Raw genomic sequence first — 26,086 nt, 5'->3', positions numbered from 1 at the left:
AGAATAGCAGCTACAGTCTGATGTAATTTATATAAATGCCCCAAAGCAGAACATACCCCCACACTCGCCATGTGTGTCTCTCTAGACATGTGTGCATATATAGATACGACACCACGCAGCAAAGGGTCTAGAAGGGGCACACGAAAACGGCAGCAGTGGCTGCCCACCGAGAGGGCTTTCGAAAACCTCTTGTTGGACTGTATATTTGTTAAACTATGGCAACATGTACATAACATAAAATCCACCACTTTAACCATTTTAAACAGCACAGTTTGGTGGCATTAGGTACATCAGTTTGTGTGTACACCCATCACCACCGTCATCTCCAGAACTCATTTCATCTCCCCAAACTGAAGCCCTGTTCCCATTAAATAGTAACCCCCTCCCCTCTCCCCCAACCCGTGATCCCTGCCCTCCCCCTTTCTGTCTCTGTGAACCCAGCTTCTCCGGGGACCTCGCACTTGGGTCCCACAGTGTTTTCCTTCTGGGTCTGGCTGATTTCATTTTTCGTCATGTCCTCAGGGTCCACCCATGTGGTAGCAGGTGTCGGAGCCTTCCCTTTTAAGCCTCCAGCCTTCCCCTTTAAGGCTGAGAGGGCTGATTTGAGTTTTCCTTATGAAACGTGCTTGTGTGTTCCCATAGCATGAAAGGAGTCTCTCCCAGGGCAGCCGCAGGCCCTGACCTTGGTCACGTCCGGCCACCAGGTCAAGCGTAACCTGCTGAGCGTGTCCTACCACATCGCGCAGTACACGGACGTCATCTCCGACCTGCGCGGGCAGATCCAGTGCCTCAAGGCCAAGGTGGAGAGGCAGGAGAGGGAGAGGACGGGCAAGCCTTGCAGCCGGGATGCTCAAGGTAGGGTGGGCATACCTGCACCTCCGCCATGGGGCTGCCCTGGACCCACGGCCTCCTCCTGCCTGGCGCGGGGTCCTTGCTGAGCGTCACACCCCTTAAACAAATGCTTCATTCACTGGCACTCGGCACACCCACTGTGTGGGGAAGCCTCCTCCTCTTGCTCTGGAAAGTTTCTGCCCCAAAGTGGAACCCACACGCACCGGGCAGCTGCTGTCCAGGCCTCCCTTCTCCCCAAACCGGTTTGATCTCGGAGGCCTCCTTTTGGAGGAGAGCATACCATAGTTTTACTCTAAAATTCATCAGTAAGTTTAAAAAAATACCTGTAATGAAGTTAAGTAGATGGGTGTGTACACACACACTTCTGGCTTATTAAGATAACTTTTGCCATAGTAAATAGAGGACTTTTCAAAATCAATAAGAGCAATAACGAAGGGCTTCCCAGGTGGTGTAGTGGTAAAGAATCTGCCTGCCAATGCAGGAGATGCAAGAGACTCAGGTTTGATCCCTGGGTCGGGAAGATCTGGAGTAGGAAATGGCAAGCCACTCCAGTATCTTGCCTGGAAAATTCCACTGGATGGAGGAGCTTGGCAGGTTACAGTCCATGAAGTCGTAAAGAGTTGGACATAACTGAGCACACACACACGCAAGAAAGAACAAACAGCCCAACTGAGAAATATAGGTGAGGAAATGAATAGGCAATTGAGAGAGTTTCTAGTGGCTGTAAACATACGGAAAAATTCTCAATTGCATCAGGAAACAGAGACACAAATTGGAACTGTTTTCACTTATTGGACTGTCTAACATTAAAATGTCAAGTAGTATTAAATGGATAATAAAGGGCAGGAATGTCCATACTAGAGTCTGCTTGTCCTGCCCCTTCTGATGGGCACTTTGGGGCTCTCTAGTCACATAACCCCCTTGCCAACATGGGTGCCTTTTTCTCTTTGGTGCATTTGGGACTCGAGTTTCTGTTGGAGCAAGACAGTGAAGGAAGATTTCAAAGAAGAGGGCCTGTTGTTGACAAGACTGAGTCCCATGCAGCCAGCCGAGGGCTTCAGGGACTGGTGGCAGTGGTCAATGGGTCGTTGTAGAGAATCTATAAAACCAGGTGATGACTGGGAGACTTGGGCTTGTCTGGGGTCAGGGGTCGACAGGGAGACATGCTGTAAAATAGTTCTCATCCTGTTGGTCTGTTAGTCACTGGGACTCGGCTTGGTGGTCTGAGGAGGTGGGCAGCATCATGGAGAGGGTTGGGGGTCTCATGGTGAGGGCATGAGGGGCTTCCACTGGGTCCTGCTCTGGCGAGCCCAGAGCAGCAGCAGGGTGCTGGTGTCCACAGCTCTACCAGGATCCTTCCTTTACGAGCGTCTCCTAGGATTCTGTGTGCTGTTTTGATGACTGCAATGATTTGGTCATCTGTTCAGTTCAGTCACTCAGTCGTGCCTGACTCTTTATGACCGCATGAACTGCAACACGCCAGGCTTCTCTGTCCATCACCAACTCCTGGAGTCCACCCAAACCCATGTCCATCAAGTCGATGATGCCATCCAACCATCTCATCCTCTGTTGTCCCCTTCTCCTCCTGCCCTCAATCTTTCCCAGCATCAGGGTGTTTTCAAATGAGTCAGCTCTTCGCATCAGGTGGCCAAGGTATTGGAGTTTCAGCTTCAACATCAGTCCTTCCAATGAGCACCCACAACTGATCTCCTTTAGGATGGACTGGTTGGATCTCCTTGCAGTCCAAGGGACTCTCACGAGTCTTCTCCAACACCACAGTTCAAAAGCATCAATTCTTTGGCTCTCAGCTGAGTGCATCACAATTTATTTCACCAATTCCAGATTGCTTGACGTTCGAGGAAAAGCTACCCCCTGACCACTGCCCTCAAGGTGAGGGGAACTGACCATATATGACCAGGGTAGAGCTAACTGCTGGAACAGGCAGAGAAAACCATGGATTAATCACTGCACAACTGCTCAGTAGGAACTGACCATGGGAAACAGAAATAGTTTTGTTCTGTGGAACTCACATTCCAGCAGGAAAGGCAGGTGTTGAACATACCACAAAATTATGGATACACAGGAGACTGCCAAGGAGAAGGTAGGGTGTTGTCAGAGCAAGTGGCAGACAGACCCAGACTAAGAGTCTGGGAGCATTTCCCTGAGAAAGAGAGGTCAGAGCCGAGATGGACAACCTAGCCCCACTCCTGGATTCCTGAGACTCAAATCCATTCAACCCAAGCCCAAAACAGGCAAATGGAGAGTCTAAATCATCTAAGTTATCCACCCAAGTATCCATTCATCCATCCATTCCTCCATTCATCATCCACACATCCACCCATCCATCCATTCATCACCATCCATCCATTCATCCATCATCCACCATTTATCCATCCACCCATCCATCTATCCATCCATCATCCATCCATCATCCACCCATCATCTACCCATCCACCCATCATCTACCCATCCACCCATCCATCCATTCATCACCCATCCATCCATCCATTCATCCATCATCCACCATTTATCCATCCACCTGTCCATCTATCCATCCATCATCCATCCATCATCCACCCATCATCCACCCATCCATCCATCCATCCATTCATCACCATCCATCCATCCATTCATCCATCATCCACCATTTATCCATCCACCTATCCATCTATCCATCCATCATCCATCCATCATCCACCCATCATCTACCCATCCACCCATCCATCCATTCATCACCATCCATCCATCCATTCATCCATCATCCACCCATTTATCCATCCACCCATCCATCCACTCATCATCCACCCATCCATCTATCCATCCATCTGTCATCCATCCATCATCCACCCATCCATCCATCCACCCATCATTTACCCATCCACCCACCCATTCATCCATCCATCTATCCAAGCATTCAGCTATCCATTCACCAGCCCATCCACCCATCCATCCTCCCTGCTTCATCCACCCTCCATACTCAGTGTTTAAAGCCCCTCCTTGGGCCAGATCCTACGCTGCTGGGCAAGCATGGCTTTGACCCTGGCCTGGGTGGCGTTGCTCCCGGTGCAGCTGGCTCTCTTTCTGCCCCAGCCACCATCCCTGCCTCCGACGCAGAGGAGGACAGCCGCCTGCAGATGAACAGGATCCGGGCACAGCTCATCGGGGCCTTCCAGGAGCAGCTGGAGATGCGGCGCAGCCTGGTGGAGCTGGAGAACACCAGCATCGAGCTGCACATGGGCACGTCCCGCCACCTGCTGACCATCGCCGAGTGAGCCAGCCCCAGGGGAACTTCCGCCAGTGGGAACCTTCCTTCCTTCATCTCCCTCCCTGTGCCTAAGCTGGGCCAGTGGGAGAGCCTCCCAGGCCCCTTTGGCTTCCTTCTGCAGGCCCAGTCCCAACAGGTTAGGGTCAACCCCATTCTACAGCGAGGATGCTGAGGTCAGACGGAATGTGGAGGCTGTGTCCCCTTGCTGGGGTCTTTCTACTGTTCCAGTCTCACTTGCGGTTCATACCTATTATAAGTGACTGGCTGTGTGGAATGGGACTGGCCGTGCAGTTTTTCATCCAGACCACGGTCACTGGAGGGCGAGGAGGTGCTGTTAGGCATTCCACCGGGGCGATGGTGTCAGCGGGACTGCCCTGGACAGCCTGGACGCGTGTCCACCCGCTGACGGGCCGTGGCGCTGTGCCCTGCGCCCGCCTCTCCTCCAGCCCTCCCCATTTCTCCTCCTCGTCTTCTCTGCCTGTGTAGTTTCTTGGTCAGGCACGCAGCAGGGCGCCTGCACTGCACGGAGCCCTCTCTCTGTCCCTGCCCTCGCCCGCTCCATGTCCTCCGTTTCTACTCTGTCCTCCTTGTAGTTCGGGTTCTGTTTCTGGTGCCCGTGTGCACCGTTGGCGGTGTCGCCTGAGCCGGGTCATCCCAGTCCGTCCTCACAGAGTCCTGGGCGTGCTGTAGTCTCCAAGGTTTACAGCTGAGGAGCTGGGGCAGGGGGCCCACGGTCACCATGACAGCCCTGGGGTTGGAGGCATGCTGGGCTGGCTGCTGAGCTCTGCACTTGGCAGTCCTGCCACGAGTGTTGACTGCTTCTTTACTTCCTCCCAACGTTTCTCATGACTTCTTGTTTTCCATATGTGTAGAAGGCATCAGATAGCAGACCCAATTCTGCCCCATTTCACGCCCATGCCTGCCAGCTGGGACTCGCAGGGACTCCAGGGCCAGATGCCAGGGCCCCCAGCTCGGGCGTGGCCTGCACTCTGAGCCCTGACCCCTCTGGTATGGCTGCAGCTGGGAGCAGGAGAAGACCCATCACCTGGCGCACAGGGCTGGGACGCCCGAGAGGGACGAGGAGGCGCTGGAGGCCGGCCCGGAAGGGGGCGAGGGCGAGCCCGCAGAGCCGCACGAGGTGGCCCTGGCCAGGGAGGAGGTCAACATGCTCCTGGGCGAGCAGCGGAAAACCGCGGCCCTCAAGGTGCGAGAGGGACGGTGCGTCCACGCGCTCAGCCCTGTGCTGAGAGTCGCTAACGCTCTTTGATCGTAGCTGATACACCACGCCCTCCTACAATAGTCGTTAAGAGTAGGGCTGATCATGGCCATTCTACAGGTGGGGAAACTGAGGCTCGGAGATGAGCAGGATTGTCCCCCAGCCCCAGCGAGCAGGACCCGACCTGAGTCTGATGCCATGGTCCATGCCCTTTCGATTTAGAGTTGTGGCTACGCTGGGGGTCACGGGGGCTGTGGAAATGAGGCCCAAGTGGCAGTGCGATGCCTCCCGAGCCCTCTGCCTGCCCGTCTGTGGTGCTGTCCGTTGGCGTCCCCTCAGGCTCCGCTGAGGCTGGTCTCGGGCCCATGGCTCAGGGACAAGCCGTGCGGCCAGAGGAAACCCAGACTCCAGGCTCCTCTTCGGAGAGAGAACTTCTCACATTCCTCTTTTCTGAGAAGAGCCGGCTATTTATATGAGCTATTTATATAATAACTGGTTATCTAATAGTCTCACTTCAGAAAAATGACGGAGCTGGCGCCTGATGGAGACTTTGGGGAAAATGCCAGTGAAGCTGGCTACTATTTCAGCCCATTAGTTAAATGTTAGCAGGTGTATTTTCAGGCAAGAGGAGAAGGCATCTGATGATGTCATGTTGCTAAAAGCAGGCAGCATTTATTTCACTTAAAAGCTATTTGCCAAAGCAAGAACCTCTTAATATTATTGCATCTGCCTGTTGCAATTTGGAGATTACATGATCTCACTGCAAAAGTCCTCTAACATTTAAAAATAAGGAAAACGCCTTCTTCTTAAACAGATAACGTGCCTCGGCGGGGAACACGGCCTTCGAGAGCCAAGTACAGACGCTGAGCGGTGACATGTGCATGTGGGCTACTGATGAATTAATTAATTGATCGATCAGTCAATAACAAATCACGTTTTACGTGTCCAGCTCAGTGCCAGGCCCTGACGCCATAAAGATGAACAAGATACTAAGACTTAAGCTGTCAGTCTGCTGGGAAGAGACACAAGAGTGTACAGTTTAGTACGGTAGCAGGATAGTAGATGTAGGAGCAGGGTGCTAGGGAGCTGGCGGAGGGGCTGTTCGTTTGGGGGCGTGGGTCTGGACAGAAGAGAGGAAGATCTTGCTAGGGGAGCTGAGCCAGCTTCTCCCAAAGTGGTCCCTTCTCGGGCCCAGAGGATGAAGACTCAGAAGGCTGGTGCAGGGCCTCCTGGGCCGCACTAGGGGCTGGTGTCCCACCTGCTCCTAGGGACCGTGAGTTTGAGGGTGGGACGCAGGAAGCTTCAGCCTGAGTGTTACTATCCGGGAGACTGGATGGTGCTATGAGGTGTGGTGATGGCTTCAGGTGTCAGCGTGGCCAGGCTGTCATACCCAGGGATCTGATTGAATAAATGCTCATATCTGTGCTGCTGTGAGGTATTCGGGCTTCCCTGGTGGCTCAGATGGTAAAGAACCCACCTGAAATGCAGGAGACCCAGGTTTGATCCCTGGGTTGGGAGGATCCCTAGTGAAGGGAATGGCTACCCACTCTAGTATTTGTGCCTGGAGAACCACATGGATGGAGGAGCCTGGCAGGCTGTACTGTAACCTGGTAGGTTTATACTGTAACAGGGTCGAAAAGGAGTCGGACACGACTGAGTGAAGGTATCTGGTAGGTGAATTGAACGTCTGCAGTCAGTTGACTGTAAATAAAGATTACCTGGGGATACAGTGGCTGGGCCTCATGCAGTCCGCTGAAAGGCCTTACCAGCAAAACACAGGATTCTAGAGAAGAGAAGATTCTGCCTCAAGACCACACCACTGGCTCCCGACTGAGTTTCCAGCCAGTTGGGCTGCCTGAAGGGTTTTGGACACGCCAGTCCCAGTTTTTTAAAATAAATCTCTGTGGGAACTTCCCTGGCGGCCCAGTGGCTGAGATTCCAGGCTTCCATTGCAGGGGCATGGATTCAATCCTTGGTCGGAAAACTAAAATCCCATATGCTTTACAGCTCGGCCAAAAAAACCGTTTCTGTGTGAGTCTATGTATATATATGTATATATATATATATAGATAGATAGATAGATAGATAGATATATGTGCTGTGTGCTGAGTTGCTTCAGTTCAGTCGCTCAGTTGTGTCCAACTCTTTGTGATCCCATGGACTGCAGCACGCCAGACCTCCCTGTCCATCACCAACTCCTGGAATTTACCCAAACTCATGTCCATTGAGTCGGTGATGCCATCCAACCGTCTCATCTAAGTTGCTTCAGTCGTGTCCAGCTTTGTGACCCTGTAGATTGTAGCCCGCCAGCCTCTGTCCATGCGATTCTCCAGGCAAGGATAATGGAGTGGGTTGCCATGCCCCTCTATGTAAGTGTGTGTGTGTGTATATATGTGTGTGTGTGTGTGTGTGTGTATACATATACATACAAACATGTACATAAATCTGTATATGTGTATTTATATACACACAAACATATATATACACAAACGTGTATAAATATTGTTCTGTTTCTCTGGAGCCCTGACTCACCCACAGAGTAAGGTCAAGGGTCTCGGGCAGACCTCACAGTACCCCTACCCGCCGCCCTCTGCTGTCTTTCTGCAAGAGGGCTGCAGTGCCCAGGGCTGCAGTGGGTGAGCCGGGCCTCCCATCTCTCTGCTCCTTCTCAAGTCCAACTTTGGCCCAGGAGAACCAGGACCTCAGTTTCAGATAAGAAGTCTGTGATACAGAGGCTGTAAAGGCACCCCTTCAGAGCTTCTCTGTGACGACCAGGGCCAGCTTACGACAGCGTCACAGCGTGAAAGGAGGCAGCCCTGGTGTCCCTCAGCAGACACTGGTGAAGGCTAAGCCCTGGGTCTGTTCTAAAGTGCCAGGCAAGGGACTTCCCGGGTGGTCTAGTGGCTAAGACTCCACACTCCCAACGCAGAGGGCTGGGGTTCAATCCCTGGTCAGGGAACTAGATCTTGCATGTGGCAACCAAGACCCGGCTCATCCAGATTCATAAATCAATAAAAATAACTATTTTTTAAAATGCCGTGCATTAATAGAACACTCAAGAACGTTCAAGATGAGGCCAACAGATCAGGAGACAACTGCCTTGGAAAGATCATTTGTTACTCACAGTTCCCGAGAGGAGGGGGCACGCGATGCCAGGCAGGGCCGCACGAGGAGACCCCAGGGCGGCTGGAGGCAGAGGGAGGGCGGGTCAGTGTGGACCAGAGACCTCACTGAGGTTTCTGTGGGAGGAGTGGACAAGGCGGGGTGGGCAGCTGAGGACTGGCTGGTCTGGATCATTCCCGCAGGCTCCGGGACACAGGGCCCGTCCTGGGTTATCTGGTACTGATAGCTTATGGTGAACAATGTCGAATTTGTGATCTCCAAAGATTTAGCTTTGGGACCAGGGACCAAGCTTGATCACTCAAGAGCTTTGCAGAGTTTTATCAAAGTAAGAAAAGGGACAGGGAAAGCTTCTGACGTAGACATCAGAGGGGGACTGAGAGGGCCCCCTCTCTAGTGTTAGCAAGGGAGTTAAATACTTTTTTAAATTGGTTATTACAATTAATCAAAAGAATGTCTCAAGTTTGTGAAAATTTTACCATATCTACTCCCACAATTTACATTTTAGGATAACAGGATTAGAATTGAACAATAGAAAGATCCTACCAGACCCACTCCCATAATATACATTCTAAAATATCAGGATTAGTCAGAAGGTTTTCAGGAAGAAGAAACTGTCCTCAAGCAGGATACATTGTTGTTATATAATCCCTAGTTCAGAGTTTAAACTGAGTTGTTTGTTGTGTAATCATCAGTTCGAGGCTTAAAGAAAAAAAATGTTTTATGTGACTAAAATGTAGAATTTGTAAAAATTTGTCCTTTCCTCCTCCTTGAGAGCCCCAGACCCCTTTCTTCTCCTCCTCGGGGACCCCGGACTTCTTATCAACCTCCCTGGGAATTGACTCTCTCAGTACCTGTCCTGGGTGATGAGGGCAGGTGGACAGTGGCCCAAATAGTGGAACCCTGTGGAGGAGAGGGAAGGCTGAGGGCTCTGGGTTGGCTGGTTTGCATATGAAAGATGTGCCTGAGGGCAAGTTGTTTGCTGTCTGTAGGACTTGGCTGTTCTGGGGGAGCTGTCCCTGCACGGTCAGCAGGGTCCCCAGATGTGACAGCATCAGAACAGGAAATGAAGGACACGGTTAATTCGGGGCACGTCCTCACAGTCAATCCCGCATGTCTCTGTGAGCGCGATTGCAAACCAGAGTCTGTAAGGACGAGCGGACTTGGCAGCACAGACCCCAGGCATCTGCCCTGAACCCTTGGTCTCTCTGCCAGGTGGGCCTGGAGCAGCGTCTGGCCAATGCCAAGAAGAAGGCCTCGCAGATGGAGGAGCTGCTGCCCACGCAGGTCATCAGCGAGGACCATCGGGAGGTGCTGCGGCTGCTGTGCCGGGCGCACGAGCTGGAGTTGGAGAACATGGGGCTGCAGGCCAACAGCCTGTGCAGGAGGAACCTGCTGTGCCAGAAGGACTTCGTGATCCAGCGCTGCCAGCAGCACCGACGCCTGTGCGAGCAGATCATCCGGGAGCAGCAGCAGCTGATCCAGGGTGAGGCCCCGCCCCGCCGCCCCCTCCTTGGGCCCCCATCTCTGTCAGGGTTACTTTCCGGAAAAGCAACTAACTCCCTGGTGGTTCAATCCCTGGGTCCTGGGTCGGGAAGATCCCCTGGAGAAGGGAATGGCAACCCACACCAGTATTCTTGCCTGGAGAATCCCATGGACACAGGAGCCTGGCAGACTACATTCCCTGGGGTCGCACAGTGTCAGACACGACTGAGCGACTAACACTTTTCTGGAAAGTGTGGGCAGTGCACGTGGTCCCCAGAAAGTCACATGCCGCACGGCAGGCCAGGCCAGGAGGAACCAGTCTCCAGCCCTGTCCTCGCCCACTGCTCCCTGTTCTCAGTCCTTCTGGGTGTACACCTAGGAGTGGTTCTTTGGTTGCTGTTGTTGTTACTTATTTGCTTCTGACTGCTGGGTCCTTGTTGCCGCGAGGGCTTTTCTCTAGTTGCAGTGAACAGGCTTCTCACTGCGGTGGCTTCTCTCGTTTCAGAGCCCAGGTGGGCTCTAGGGCACGTGGACTTGAGTGCTTGTGGCGCACAGGCTTAGTTGTTCCACGGCACGTGGGATCTTCCCAGATCAGGGATCAAACCCACGTTTCCAGCACTGGCAGGCTGATTCTTTACCACTGAGCCACCAGAGAAGCCCTAGGGATGTTCTTTAATGTTTTTTTTTTTTTTGGCCTCACTGCGCTAGACCACCAGGAAACTCTCGCTCTTTAACTTTTAAATTGAAGTTTATTTATCCTTTAGAATTGCTAATGATGTGATTTTATGATTGAAAGGCAACACATGAACATAACAGAAAACTTTTAAAACAGGAACGCAAAGAAGGTGACCTACAGAAACACCACTCTCTAGAAAAATCTTTTTATCAGATTGGCGCATTGCCTTCAAACTTCCAAAAAAGATACTGTCTTTCTAACAAGTGATGAATGTTTCGCCCCATCTCTGCTTCCCCGACTCCCGCAGACAGCGGCCTGGAGGTGCCGGAGGCCCTGGAGCAGCTGTACCGTCTGTACTCCCGGGAGCTGGGCGGGGGCACGCTGAACCGCCTGCTGCTGCTGCACGCCGTGATGGCCAGCTCCCTGCGCGTGAGTAGGCTTCGGGTTCAGGCTGTGCTTGACGCCGTTCCCTCCTGCCTGGCCTGTGCGCTAGCCCTGGTGGGGCACTGGCCCCAGTAGAGGGAAGAGGAAACTCGGAAACCCCACGAACCAGGCTGCCTAGAACCAGAGGCACCTGGGGCTGGATGGGGCCGTGCCACCCGCCAGGATCCAGGCAGGTTTCAAACAAGGCGTCCCTGGGTGCGGGGTCGGGGGCCTGTGTGTGGCTCCCATGGCAGGTCTGTCCCCTGCCTGGGCTGTTGTAAGGATCCCTCATGGGATCCTATGCTAAGTGTCAGGGTCCCCAAGAGCACCCCCCCTCCAGGCTGAGTTCACTGAAAGGACTCGCAGGACTCAGAAAGTCCGTGGTACCACCTAGACTCGACAAACACTGATTCCCCATCCTCCCCAGTCACTGGCACCCACGTGACTTCTGTCTCCCTGACCCTGACTCCCCGGGGACCTCACAGAAGTGGAGTCGCCCAGTGTCTGTCCTTCGGTGTCTGCTTATTTCACTGAGCATCCGCGCTCTGGCAGGTGTCAGAGTTCCCTTCCGTGTTCAGGCTGAACCACCGTCCAGTGTGCGGACAGAGCACACTGTGCTTCCATCGCCATCGACGGGCACTCGGGTTGCTGCACCTTTTGGTTATTGTGAATCGGCTGCTCTCAAAGTGGGTGCACACGCATCTGCTTGAGTCCTGCTTTCAGTTCTTTTGGGGACGCCCCCGGGAGTGGGATTGCTGGATCCTACGTATGGTGATTCTGTCTGACTTTCTGAGGCCCTGCCGGCTGTCGAGAGTGCTGGTAGCAAGCATCTCCTTTGTGCACCGATTTGCTCAGAGTCAAGGCTGTACCCCGTGTTTCCTGGGCTCTGGCCCTTTCTGTCTGTGATGGGAGGCACAGTGGAGAAGCCCGTGATTCCTTCCAGAGGTGGTGGCTCCTCGGGCTGTGCTTGACGACGCAGCCCGCTCCTATCTGTGGTCCCTGCCGCCTCACCTCGCCCTCTGTCTGGTTCCAGGATGGCTCTGTTCTGAACATCTCTCCCCCACCAGAGGAGCCCAGCCAAGACCAGCCGGATGACAGGGAGGACCTCCCGTGGGGGGCCCAGTTTGAGCTGCCCCCCATGCTGCTGGATCCGGACAGGTGACAGGGCCCCCATCCCCGGGCCACGGGCATCACCTGGTTCCCAGGCTGAGGTGGAGCCCAGATGGGGAACCAGAGGCTGGCAGGTGGATATCCAGCAGAGCTGCTGACGTGTGACCCTGGGCGCATCTTGTGAAGCAAGGCTAATGTCCAGTCCTTGCAGAGTTGTTTAAGGAGGATAAGTGTGGGTACTCACCACATGGAGCGATTGTGAAGTTGGGCTCTTTAATGCTAGAAAGACAGCTTCACTTCACACGTGGTTTCTTTTCACCATCAGCCACCTACTCCCAACCTCAGCACTTCTCTCCTCTTTTCTGGTTTTCATTCTTTTCCTCCGATGTTTCCAACACACCCAAACTTAGACCTGTAGGCTGCACACGGCACACTCACCACCTGGACTCAGTAGCTAGTATCCCCACGTGTGTGCCGCCACCTCAGCTTGGGCTGCAATAACGACACCACAGACCAGGTGCCTACACAACAGACACTACCTTCTCCCAGCCCCGGAGGCGGATGGAGGACTCGGGGCCCCGGCCCCGGCCCTGCCCACACCTCTGCGTTTTGTCCACAGTGATGGTTACAAGTCATCGAGAGCCACGCCGTCGAAAAAGCTGGGCAGGCGAGACTCCCTCCTCCCCCCGTCCTCGCTCCACATCCTGCTGAGCCCACTGCCGGCTCACGAGGTTGGTGTGTGCGGTGCTGAGGGGCCCGCGGCTCTGGTGAGGCTCCCCCTCCCGACAGGGTGCTCGGGGCCGTCAGAGCTGGCCGAGGGCGAGCGCAAGAGAAGCTTCGGAATGCAGGTTGTCCTGAAGCAGCTGTCACAACAGTGCTGACCATGTGTTGAGCCCAGCGAATCCCAGGGACGGGGGAGCCTGGTGGGCTTCAGTCTATGGGGTCGCACAAAGTCGGACACGACTGAAGCGACTTAGCAGCAGTAGCAGCAGCAGTCTCACCACATTAGGGTCTGGGGCGTCTGGGCCAAAGCACTACAGATGAGGAGGCTTAATGCTCAGACGCTCATTCTCTCCCACTTCTGGGGCTGGAAGTCTAAGGTCAGGTGTCCCAGGACTGCGCTGCCTCCACAGGCTCCTAGGGAGGGTCCCTCTGGCCTCATCCGGCTCCTGGGGGCCCCGGGCTCCTGGGTGGCCTCCCCACGTCTGCCTCTGTCTTTACAGCCTCCTCCCTCTGTGGCTCTGTGTCTCCTTTCTTGTAAAGAAACCCCTCTGGGGATCCAAGACCCACACTCAATCCAGAGGTGACACTTGGAGGTCCAAGGTGGACCTGGACTTGGGGTCACCATTGCCCAACCCACTACAGACACTCCCCCAGCCATGCAGGGGCAGGAGTGGGTGTCACCCTCACTTTATAAACAGGAAATGAAGCCCAGAGAAGCCAGGTGACCACTCCGTGACCCCTGTCGCTGGGTCTGCTTCGGGGCCCAACCAGGGGCCACTGACGGTCCGCTGCTGCAACGTTCCCCGCAGAAGCCGCGCTTCCAGAGCATGAAGACACTGGTCTCCAAGCTGTGCTCCCCGGCCGGCCAAGAACCAGGCACCCCCACCCCGAGGACAGCAGCAGAGGCTGGGCTGAGCGCCCAGGCCCTCAAGGAGATGGCCGCAGGCACCAAGAGTATCGCCCTCATCGCAGCCACCCGTCGCTCCAGGGCACAGGACCCCGAGGGCAGCAGTGGCCGCTCCTCCCTCCACCCTCCAGAGGAGGCGGCTCCAGACCCCAAGGACCCCAAGCCCAGCATCACCCCAGAGACGAGCCTGGCCGATAGGAAGTGGCTGCAAGCCAGCCCGGGCAGGGCCCGCTCTGCAGAGAGGAAGGCCAGGGGGAAGCCGTCGCCCCCTGTTACCAGGAGAGTCCAGCCGGTAGGTGGACAGGGGCTTGGGGGTGCTGGTCCCAGGGGTTCACCCAGAGGAGCAGAGGGGGACGGCCAGGACTGACCTCAGCAAAATCATGGTGGGTGCGGGAGTGCCCAGCACACAGGGGAGAGAGAAGAGAACCAGACCCCCCGCCCCCCCAGTCGCTGTGACCCAGTCCCTTCCTCCTGATCTGAAGCCACTTGTGGGCACGTCTCGGGTGGTCATCATCGTCCCAGGGAAACACAGTTTTGTGATCTGGGTCTTTTCCCTACCATTATTTCATGAATTTTCATGTGCCTACCTAGCATTTGTACTTTATAAAAGACACATTACTTGATTCTTGTGGATTCCCTGGTGGCTTAGACGGTAAGGAATCCACCTGCAATGCAGGAGACCTGGGTTGGTTCCCTGGGTCGGGAAGATTCTTTGGAGAAGGAAACGGCTACCCACTCCAGTATTCCGACCTGGAGAATTCCATGGACAGAGGAGCCTGGTGGGCTGTCCGTGGGGTTGTAAAGAATCAGACACGACTGAGCGACTAACTTACTTGATTCTAAACCGCGTCAGATAAATAACGGTTGGTGAAAGGTGAGTTGCTAGGCACTAACAACCGTGAGCTGTGTCTTTCCTCCCCAAGTCTGACAACCAGCCCTCTGTCATATCTGCAGAGGGATGGCCAGACACACATGATCCCATTTGTGGCCACTTTGTGGGTTTCTGCTCCCCGTTAAATGGCCACACAGGCTGTCTTCTTTTTTTTTTTTTTCGGCCATGCCGCTACTCCTGGGGGCATTGCTGGTGGCCAGGGGGCTGCCAGAGCTCCACTGTGCCCCTGCTGGTGAGACCCTGAGTCCTGCTGGACACACAGTGGGCATTTGCTAATTCAAATGGAAATGGCTCTGGTGACTCCTCAGTGGAACAAAAGTGGGACAGTAGCAAGGAGCAGAAGACGGGTGTGGTGGTCAGGGTTATCCTGAGAAATAGGATGAAAAGCATGTGTGTGTGTATGTTCACCCCCCTCCCACCATACAAACACACATGCCAGCTAGCAGAGCCAAAGTTTCTGTTCAAGTCTAAAGGCAGGAAAACGCTAATGTCCCAGCTAAAGGTTGTCAGCAGAGGGCATCTCTCTGACTCACGGGAGAGTCAGCCCCTTTGTTCTATGCAGGCTGTCAACTGATTGGATGAAGCCCACCCCATTAGAGAGCCATCTGCTTTACTTGGTTGGTGGGTTTAAATGGTAACCATCACAATGGTTTAGATGAAAACCCCTTCCATGGGGGCATGTGGTCGAGAAGGAAAAAGCCCGGGGACAAAAACTCAGGACCACATCAATCACTCATTCATCCTTCTTGGTGGTTGAAAGTGAATGTTAGCAGTGAGTCTGCCCGTTGTGTTCACTAAGATACCCACATAGCTGGCTCACGGTAGGTGTTTCATCAGTGCGTGATTACAGCTCAAAGTGACCTTGACATTTCATTCCTTCTCTACCTGCTCCCCATACTTGGTGATGCTTCCTCTACAGGCAACAGAAAAACTTCAGCCACCCTCCACGGATCACATAGCTGAGAGCCAGCCGCCCCCTGCACTCCCTCAGCTGTCAAAGTCTCCAGGAAAGAGCTTTCTCCCTGCTGTCCCTTCAGCCTCTAAGATGAAACCCAGCCTCAGTTTTCATGCAGGTATGCGATCGAAAAAGGAAAATAGCAAGTTGGGTTTGTTCTGCATCTCTGCCCCTCCTCTCAAACGTTTGGAAGGTGTGACAGTCTGGGCTGTTATCAGTTGTCTGCTCCTCGGTGTGAGTGAGTTTCAGGTTTTCTTAGGCAGCAGGCCAGCCACAGTCACTGGCTCTTTGAAAAGATGTATTTGGGGGTGTGCTCAGTTTTGCTGCTGGCCTGCCTGACGTCCCAAGAGTTTGAGGCAATGATTCAATTTGTGCGCATGTGGCTGATTACCTTTACTCAGTCTGCACCCCGGGCCCCCGTGGGTTCTCTCGGTGCCGGTTTGAGTCCCACCTTCTGCGGTGGTTGTTACTACAAAAATAATAAGTACTCATCATGAAAACTTTGGAATACAGATAACATCCTAAATAAAGGAGAAACCACTTGTAAACCCCACCACCCAGGAATGGTCTCTGTAAGATGCCGTCCTCATGGGGTGCACAGGGACATGAACACATGTCCCCTATTATGGAATGTTGGGATTGTGTCCAGTTTATCACAGTTGAGGGAACAGATTGGGAGATGACAAGCCCTCCTCAGAGGGGCCACCAACTGTTACTGACCTGCCATCAGAGGAGCACGGAAGTTGAGGTCGAGGGTTTAGAAAAGAACACAGCAGTCAGATCCGACGGAACCACAACTTGTCATCAATGGCCTGGATTCTGTCTTTAAGAAATTTTTCATTTAATCTTCCTAGTAATTTGCTTTTGTTATATTTGCAAAATTCTCAGTCCCATATAGACTGAGAAGCAGACAAGCAAGCTCATCCTCGCCATGGATAATTGGGAGCACCGGCCTGTATCGCTACATAACAAGAGCTCACATTTAATGAGCACATCCCACGTGCTAGGCACTGTATGGAGTCAACCTATTTGTCCTCACCATAATTTCACGAGGAGAGGAACAGTTATCCCCATGACACTGATGAGTAAACCGAGGCACAGAGAGGTGGCAGAGGTACTGGGGTTCCAATCTGGTGGCTCGTTTACAGTTAGGGCCTCAGTCCGGTGGGTCCTGCATATGCACCTTGGTGGACATCACGTCTGGGGGTGCGGAGATGAGCCACGGCCCAGGCGCATCTGAGGGAGGAAGGAGCAGCTAAGTCCTACAGGCCGGTGGACGCCAGGGAGGAGGAGGTGTGTCGCTCCATTTATCATCCTCAATAGCCCTGCATACAAGTGGGCGCCCGTTTCACAGAACGATAAGCATTGAGCTGAGAGGAGGGAGCTCCAGGTCCCACGCTCACCTGTAGGGGCTACCCACCCACTCGGACTCCCACCCTGGGTCAAGCGTGAGGCAGGTCTTTCCTAACCAATCTAAAACGCTTCTGAAAAGATGTCCAATTCCTCTATGTGAGGAACTCTTTCCACCCTGACTAAGAGCAACTGAATTAACATCTAGAGCAGCTTAGAATTTTGATTACTGAAGCAGAAATTGCAGATGGGCAGTTCTTGGGCTCCAGCCCAGAGCTGGGAGGAGCCTGGCTGAGCAGCAAGCACATTGTGAGATAATGTGAAAAATCAGATTGCATGTAAAATGCAGAAGTTGGGCTATCCTTACAAGAGGAAGATCTGGAGTCAAGGGCCCCCTCCTTGCGCCTTCAGCAAGGGTGGCCACAATGTGTGTCCCCAGCCAAGGGACTGCAGATTGAGCTTGTGTTTTTTGTTCATGGGTCTGCAGGCTCCGTGAGCACAGGGAGGACAGTTGGTCTCAATCACTGATGTGTGCCCAATAATTACAACAGGTTCTCAATAAATAGCAGCAAAATGGACAGATGAGTGAACGACTGAGTGGGGGTAACCGTGAACAGAGACCTGGGGAGGTGGGCACCGGACTCGACCCTAGGAGAGACCCCTTATCTCCCCACCGCACCTTCTTTGCTTCTTTCCTGTTTGATGATGACATCTGATTAAACCGTTCAGTGAACCCAGAGAATCCTCTCACAGCCAAGTCAAGGTCAGCTAAGAGCAAGGAGGGAACAGGAAGAGGAAGGCAGAGTGTGGTTGAGAAGAATAGGGAGGAGCCACAAGCCAGAGGGGAAAATTCCAGAAAGTCTTGTGCTCAGGAGCTCATGGAAAACACAACCCCTCACAGAGCTGTGGGAGAAAAACATGAGGTAACTTCAGTGAACAGCCAGCACATAGCGAGTCTGAATACAGTGCATCTGCTGCTGCTGCTAAGTCACGTCAGTCGTGTCCGACTCTGTGCGACCCCATAGACGGAAGCCCACCAGGCTCCCCTGTCCCTGGGATTCTCCAGGCAAGAACACTGGAGTGGGTTGCCATTTCCTTCTCCAATGCATAAAAGTGAAAGGGAAGTCGCTCAGTCGTGTCCGACCCTCAGCGACCCCATGGACTGCAGCCTACCAGGCTCCTCCATCCATGGGATTTTCCAGGCAAGAGTACTGGAGTGGGGTGCCATTGCCTTCTCCATACAGTGCATCAGACGCTCCTTATTTAGTTTATTCCCAGGATTCACTGGGTGGTCCCTGAAAATAATAATATTCTTTCCTCTTGGGCTCACCATTTAGATGAAAACACACTGCACGTGCCGGAGGTCAGCTTCAGCTTTCCCAGCGCCACCTGGCAGGGCAGCCCAGGCCCGAGCAGGGCGCCCCTCCTGCCCCGGGACATCCGAGGTCAGTGCCTACCTCTCCCCGACACACGTGCTCTTGTCTGTCAGGGCGTGAGTACCTCAGACATGACCACTCGTCACACACCCTGTCGCTGGTGGGGCTGTGACATCACTGCGCCTGAACTTCAGGTCTGACCTAAGCGGTCAACACACAGCACTGAACTGTGAGGGCGGGGACACGAGGACGTTTATACCTAAGACGTGAGCGCTCACCTCATCCCCTCGCCTGAGGAGGAGACCAGAGCGCACGTGTACCTCAGACGTGAGCGATACCACAGGCACCTTCCCCTGAGGTGTGGCATCGCAGCTGACCCTCACACGTGACCACTCACCACATGTCCCCTCACCTGAAGAGGGTGTGACAGCATGCACGTGTCCCTCAGACGTGACCGCTCACCACATGTCCCCTCACCTGAAGAGGGTGTGACAGCACGCACGTGTCCTTCAAGCGTGACCGCTCACCACATGTCCCCTCACCTGAAGAGGGTGTGACAGCACGCACGTGTCCCTCAGGTGTGACCGCTCACCACATGTTCCCTCACCTGAAGAGCATGACAGCATGCACATGTCCCTCATGTGACCACTCACCACACCCCCTCGTCTGAGGAGGCTGTACCTCAGCTTCTTCACCCGAGGAGGCTGTGGGAGTGGGCCGTGTCCCTCAGATGTGATCGGTCTCCATGTCTACCTCAGTCATGGCCCATACTATACGCCCCCTGACCAGTGGAGCGGTGGCATCGGTACATGAGCACCTCCAACATGACAGTTCCCTGACACCCCCTCACCTGAACTGGTGTGACAACATGCACTTGTCCCTCACGTGACTGATAACGCACACACCTTCAACACAGGAGGCCGTGATAGCAGCGCACCTTCTTAGACGCAACCAGTCACCTTGTCTCCTGACTTGAGGAGGCTGTGACGGTTCGCATGTGTGCCTAAGATGTGAGTGATCACCACACATCCTGTCACCAGGACAGCAGTGACCGTGGTGCGCGAGTACCCCCAACATGACAGTTCAGACGGGGCCTCTCAGCTGAGCTGGTGTGACGCCACGCACCCGTCCATCAGATGTGATGGATGTGAAGGTGGTGACAACAGTGAGTGTGTCCACAGGTGTGACCACTTAATAAAAGTCCTCTTACCTGAGGAGGCTGTGACAGAGTACAACTGCAGCTCAGACGTGACTGATGGCACAGGGCCCATCACTTAAGGAGGCTGTGACAGCGTGTGTGTGTCCTTCAGAAGTGACCAGGGACCACGTGTCTCATGACAGAAGGCACCGGAACCTCGGATGTGACTGGTATCAAAAGCTTTCTTTGCCTGAGGAAGCTCAGAGCCTTGCGCGTGCCTCGCAGACGCGACCAGCCGCCAGCTCTCCTCAGCTCCCCTCACCTGAGCAGCCTGTAACCGTATTTCCTGAGTAGCTCGCATTTGATGAGTCACAATGTGTCTCCTGTTTAAGGAGGCTGTCACAACACGCACATTTACCTCAGACCAGATGAATATAAAAGGTTATTTCTCCTGAGGAGGCCATTACAGCATGCACACCTTTACTCAGACCTGACCAATACAAAAGGCTTTGCACCTGAGCAGGCTTTAAGAACAGTGCAAATAATCCTCAAATGTGCCCAGTCACATGTCTCCCTGCTTGAGGAGGCTGTGAACAGCATGCACATTCACCCCGAAAGTGATGGATATAAAAGTCTTCCGCACATGATGAGACTGTTACAGCACTGCACATGATCCTCAGACACATCAGTCACCATGACTGTGCTCACACGAGCAGGTCGTTACAGCATTGCACGTGCAGTCAACATGCGATGAGTCACCAGTGTCTCCTCACTTAAGGGGGTCATGGCAGCGTGCACGCTTTACCTCAGATATAGAAAGCTTTTCACCTCAGGAGGCGGTGAGAGTGAGCAGCGCATGTTTCTCAGATGCACCCAGTCACCACGTATCTCCTCACCTAAGGAGTCTGACAGTATGGACACCCAGCACAAATAGGAACCACACCACAGTTCCGCTCACCAGAGGAGGCTATTAATGAACGGGACGTGTTCCTCAAACAGCACCAGTCACCACATGTTCTCCTCATGCGAGGAGGGTGCGAGAACACACACATTAACCTGACAAGTGACTCTTATACAAATATTCCTTACCTGCTAAGGCTGTGACAGCATTGCATGTAGCTCACATGTGACGAGTCACCACGGGTCTCTCCCCTCAAGAGACTACAACAGTATGCGCATTTCCCTCAGATCTGACCAATACCACAGGTCTCCTCGCCTGTGGAAGCTATTACTGAATTGGATGTGTTCCCGAAATGTGACCAGTCACCACAGATCTCACCTGAGGAGGCTCTGATAGAACTGAACATGTTCCTCAAAAGTGCACGCGTGCACGCATCCGTGCGTGTGTGCTAAGTCGCTTCAGTCGTGTCCAACCCCTTGCAACACTATAGCCTGTAGCCCACCAGGCTCCTCTGTCCATGCGATTCTCCAGGCAAGAACAACTGGAGTAGGTTGCTGTGCCCGACTCTGGGGGATCTTTCTGACCCAGGGATTGAACGTGGGTCTTCTGTGACTCCCATATTGTATGCAGATTCTTTACCACTGAGCCACCAGAGAAGCCCTCTTCAAACATGAGTGGTCATTAAACTGCTCCTCCCTCGAGGAGTCTGAGAGAGCATGACATTTACCTCGTTGGACCGATGCCACAGGCCCCTCCCCTGAGGAGGCTATTCCTGAACCTCGAGTGTTCTTCCAGTGTCACCGGTTACCACGAGTTTCCTCACCTGCGGAGGCTGTGACAGATTTGCATGTGTTCCTCAAATGTGACCAGTCACCATTTGTCTCCTCCCCTGAGCAGGCTTAGAGAATACGCACGTTTACCTCAGACGCGGCCCATATCGAAAGAGTCCTCACCTAACAAGGCTGTTGCAGCACTGCACACAGCTCACATACGATGAGTCACTGCGTCTCTCCTCATTTAAGGAGGCTGTGACGGTGTGCGCGTTTACCTCAGACCTGATGGATGTAAAAGGCTTCTTCACCCAGTGAGACTGTTACAGCATGTGCATTCATTTACCTCAGAGCTAACCAGACACCACATGTCTCCTCACCTGAGGAGGCTGTGAGAGAATTGCACGTGTTCTCCACGCATGACCAGTCAGCACGTGTCTCCTCACTTGAGGAGGCGGAGAGAACTTGCACATTTACCTTAGTCAGACCAGTATCACAGATCTCCTCACCTGAGGAGGCTGTGACATACACACATTTACTTCAGACCTGACCAGTCCCCACACTTCTCCTCACCTGAGGGAACTTTGGCAGAATTGTACATTTTCCTCACAAATGATGAGTCACAGCATGTCTCCTCACTTGAGGCTGACAGAGCATGTACATTTGCCTCAGATGGACTAACACCAAGGCCCCTTCACCTGTGGAGGCTGTGGCAGCAGGGCACATATCCCTCAAATATGACCAGTCATCATGTGTCCCTCACCTGAGGAGTCTGTTACAGCGTGCATATTTACTTCAGGGCTGTCTGATACCAAAGTGCTAGTCTGTGATAATCAGTGTACATGTCCCTTTGTCGTGACCAGTCACCAGGTGTCTCCTCTTTGAGGAGGCCATACAGTATGTACATGTACCTCACAGGTAACTCCTGTCAACTGTGGCGCTCTGACAGCAGTGCAGGGAAGTCAGACTTGACCATTCCTGACACCTCCCCTCTCCTGAGGAGGCTCAGCATTGCACGTGAACCACACACATGACCTTTTGCCACATGCGTGTGTACTTTAGATATGAGAGTCCACCATACTTCTCCTCACCTGAGGTGGTGTACAGAATGCACTTGCAACTCAGACTTGACCAATACCACACACCCCTTCAGCTGAGGAGGCTGTGACAGTGGCCCCCATGCTTCTCAGACATGAGTGTTCATTGCACATTCCCTTCTGGAAGGGGCTGAACATGTGCCTTCTGCACGTAGCTTTCCCATGACTCATCTCATCTCAGTGTCTTTGGCCACTGACTACTTACATGGACTACTCCCATGTGGCAGTGGTAAAGAATTTGCCTGCCAAGCAGAAGACATGGGTTTGATCCCTGGATCAGAAAGATCCCCTGGAGAAGGGAATGGCAGCCCATGCCAGTATTCTTGCCTGGGAAATCCCATGGACAGAGGAGCCTGGCGGGCTACAGTCCATGGGGTCGCAAAGATTCCAACATGACTTAGCAACTAAATAGCTAGAACCTGCCCCAAATCATGCATCCTTATTCCTTCACTCACTCAAAAGCAGGTTTGTTTTAACTTCTAGCCAGACCTCTTCCCAGAATATTTGTAATTGTCCACATTTACTAGTCCTATCATGAAATTATGAGTTCACTATAATATTGCATTTTCTGCGTATTAACCATAAAACACAAGACACGTGTTTGTCGCTGTGCTAATGGCCCTCCACTTCTTCCTCTCCTCCTTCCTTTATTGTTTTGTTTTCATATCTTGAGCAAGAACAGCCACGTGTCTAGGTGTCTGAGCAGTCCCAGTGATGGTTGAAGGCACGTTAGCACTCGCGTTCTTGTCATCCTCGTGCCGGCTCGTGAGGCCCGTGTGACCTGAATCCTTTCTGGGAACAGGAAACTCCCTCTGACATCCTGGCACTCTTTTCTCACCACTGACCCAACACACAGCCACGCTGTCTGTAAGGATGTGGATAAATCAACATTCAGCTTAGAGACCAGCAGGAGCTGCTGGGCCTATGCACGAAGTTCTTCCTTGTGGCCAACCCTGGCCCCTCTCACTGTACCGTTATGTTAGTGATTCAGAAGAGATTAACAACCTCTCGTTTTATGCCCTTCCTTTTAAGCGTTCTGGGGGAAATGGGGTCAAAGGTGTTTACTGGCCACAGCCTTGGAGCCAAAAGCTCCCAGATCAGAGCAGGCTGAGTAACAGCCAGCTGTTCACAGTGGATTTAAACCACGTTTCTTGAAATGTGAGGGATGGGAAACAGTCCACAAGGATTCCCTTGTCCTAATGGTGTGAGTTCACCATAGTGGAGAATTTGGCTGAAGAGGCTCTGGGGACAGGCCTGAGTTATGGGAGGAGCAGAGGCCAGGACAGATTCGGAAACGAGGCCCCAGGTCCGGGAGGTGAAGTCCACAGGGCCCAGAGGTTGTCTGGGGTGTGGGCAGGGCTGGAGGGGGAGAGAAGTCCACTCGGGTCTTGGGCTGAGTCTGGCAAGAGACTGAGGCCAGGGCCAGGCGTCCAGCCCCGGCAGGGGCCAGCCAGCCGCCGAGCAGGGCTCTGACCCTGCTCTACAGTCTCCCACGCCCTACCTTCGTTTCGGGACCTGTGGTTTAGGTATTTTGGAGCATGTTGTTTCTACCTTGAGTTTCAAATATAAGACAACTGTAGACAGGGAGGCCTGGAGTGCTGCGATTCGTGGGGTCGCAAAGAGTCGGACACGACTGAGTGACTGAACTGAACTGATAGTCACTTGACAATATCGAGAGGTAGAATCTTGTTTGTTACTGTCATTCCCATTCCTTTTCATTTAGAATCAGAATAATGTTATATTTCAAATACAAAAAATAATGAAGTCTTTCCCCCTCCCCCGCCCAGGGTCTACGGACAGCGGAGGCCGACGTCACAGCCCACTGCCTCCCAGCCACCCCTGCAAGCGCCAGGGCGGCAGCACCAAGAGGCCACGAAGACCAAAGTAAAGATGGCGGCAGGCAGAGCAGGTGGAGAGAATGTCTTGGGTCCCGGGGTATCTCTGCCCCGAAGCTGGACTTGAGAGACGGGAACTCTGCCAGGGACGCTTCGGGGGCAGCCCGGCCCATGTATGCTTCCTGCAGCCCCATGCATAGGTCCGGTGGCTGCCTCACCAACCACCTTCAGGAGAGGGCTGTCTAGGGAGCATCAGATCCCTTCCCAGAGACCTCAAGCCTTTGGGGGCCATTCCCACTCATGGGTGCTCTTCCCTGGATCACCCCACTCTGCGGTTCCTGCTCTGGGAGCACCTTCTCCCAGAAGGGGAGACTCTAGGGGCTGGAACACTAGGGTCTCATCCCCAGGTCAGGGACTTCTTACCTGAACAGCTCCTGGCAAGAGGCAGGAGAGAATGTGTCTCCAACACCCACGTACTAGCTGAGGTTCTCCAGAGAAAGAGAACCAGAGGGGAGTGTGTGTGTACATCTGTGAGTGTGTAAGTGTGTGTGGATGGGAGTCTACACAAAACAGGGAGGGAAAGAGAGAGACTGAGATCTACTGGAAGAAATTGGCTCATGTGGTTGTGGGAGCCTGCAAGTCTGCAGGGCTGGCTGGAGGCCCAGGGGGGGCTAGTCGATGCTTCAGCCTGGAGTGTGAAGGGCATCTGGAGCCAATTCCCTCTTCAGAGGTTCCCTCCAGGGACCTCAGTGTTTTTAATCTGTCTGCTTTCAACTGATTGGACAAGGCCCACCCACATTAAGAAGGCTCATCTGCTTTACTCAAAGTCTACTTACCAATTTAAAAGTTAATCTCATCTAAAACATACCTCCCTTGTGATACTGAGATTGGCATTTGACTAGACATCTGGATCCGTGGGCCAGGCCGGTTTGATACACAATTAACCGTCTTGCCCCACAGGCCCTGGCCAGCCTCCAGAGTGACACTGGTCCCTGCAGTCATGGGCTCCCAGGGAAACACAAGAATGCACTCCCACTGCCATGACCTACCCATCTCCCACTGTGTTCTCTGGTGCCTCTCAACATCCCAACATTGCAGAGAGGAAAACATTGGTAACTCTTGGGGAACAAGACAGAGTTGTCAGGGTGCATGAAACCAGACGTGTAAACTGGAAATCCAAAAGCTGAGGTTCCATTTGCTTTAGGACATAAGCATCAGTCATTCTTCTCATCAAGACAGGAGAAAAAACAAAAAAATAGAACAGCATCCCGTGTGAGCTGGGGCCCCCGTTTGGAGTCCTGGGGATTGACCACGCCCCCTGGTGGCAGGAGTAGGTGTGGGTCGGGCACGTGGGGCCTGGAGGTGGAGGTGATGTCATGGTCTCACGGCCCTAGTGGGAGGCGGGGCATCTTTGCCCTTGTGTGTGCCTGGCATGTGCTGGGCACCCCACAAGTGTTGTGCAAACGGCACACAGTGTGCTGTGGCCTGGCCGCCTCCTCGTAACGCCTGCCATCAAGGAAGACATGCTAGTGTTGCTGTTGCTGCATCGCTTCGGTCGTGACCAACTCTGCGCGACCCCATGGACTGCAGCCTACCAGGCTTCTCCATCCATGGGATTCTCCAGGCAAGAACACTGGACGTGCTAGGGGTTTCCTCAAAGCCATGTTTTCCTGTCTGGAGGAGTGTCGGAGTGTGTGGAGGTGGGGAAGTGAGTCCCCTTTATCCTCCGGGGCTCTGCTACCTGGTTCCTGCAGATCTGCTGTGTGGGCACTGGAAACTGCCCACTTCCCTCGCCTGGGGGGGAAGTGCTGGGGCTACAGTGGGGAAGGATGCCTTCTGCTTTCCTGTCCTGGCTCCATATTTCCTGGGAAGGGCAAAAATTGCTGACTGCCCCTTTCAGCTGCTCTCTTTCTTCCATGATAACAGAACCCAACTTCTAACTGGCCACAGCTCCCAACATACTCTGTTTCCCAGCCTCCTTTGCTGTGATACATG

The 26,086-nt window shown here is 53.5% G+C and overlaps 1 protein-coding gene across 1 annotated transcript; it reads left to right on the top strand.

Moving 5' to 3' along the window:
• The first annotated feature begins 512 nt into the window (after positions 1-512).
• LOC102287650 (kinesin-like protein KIF19) lies at positions 513-26,086 on the top strand. Its single transcript, XM_070363148.1, has 13 exons — positions 513-536; positions 705-855; positions 3,943-4,120; positions 5,138-5,335; positions 8,639-8,672; positions 9,669-9,939; positions 10,922-11,043; positions 12,071-12,195; positions 12,767-12,878; positions 13,680-14,069; positions 15,589-15,742; positions 18,312-18,419; positions 24,044-26,086. The coding sequence occupies exons 1-13, from the start codon at positions 513-515 to the stop codon at positions 24,142-24,144; spliced, it is 1,968 nt and encodes a 655-aa protein (XP_070219249.1). The 3' UTR covers positions 24,145-26,086.

This window comes from Bos mutus, chromosome 25 (assembly GCF_027580195.1).
Source record: "Bos mutus isolate GX-2022 chromosome 25, NWIPB_WYAK_1.1, whole genome shotgun sequence".
Classification (NCBI taxonomy): Eukaryota; Metazoa; Chordata; class Mammalia; order Artiodactyla; family Bovidae; genus Bos; species Bos mutus.
Note: the sequence above shows the minus strand (reverse complement) of the source record. Positions and strands in the feature narration are given on the sequence as shown.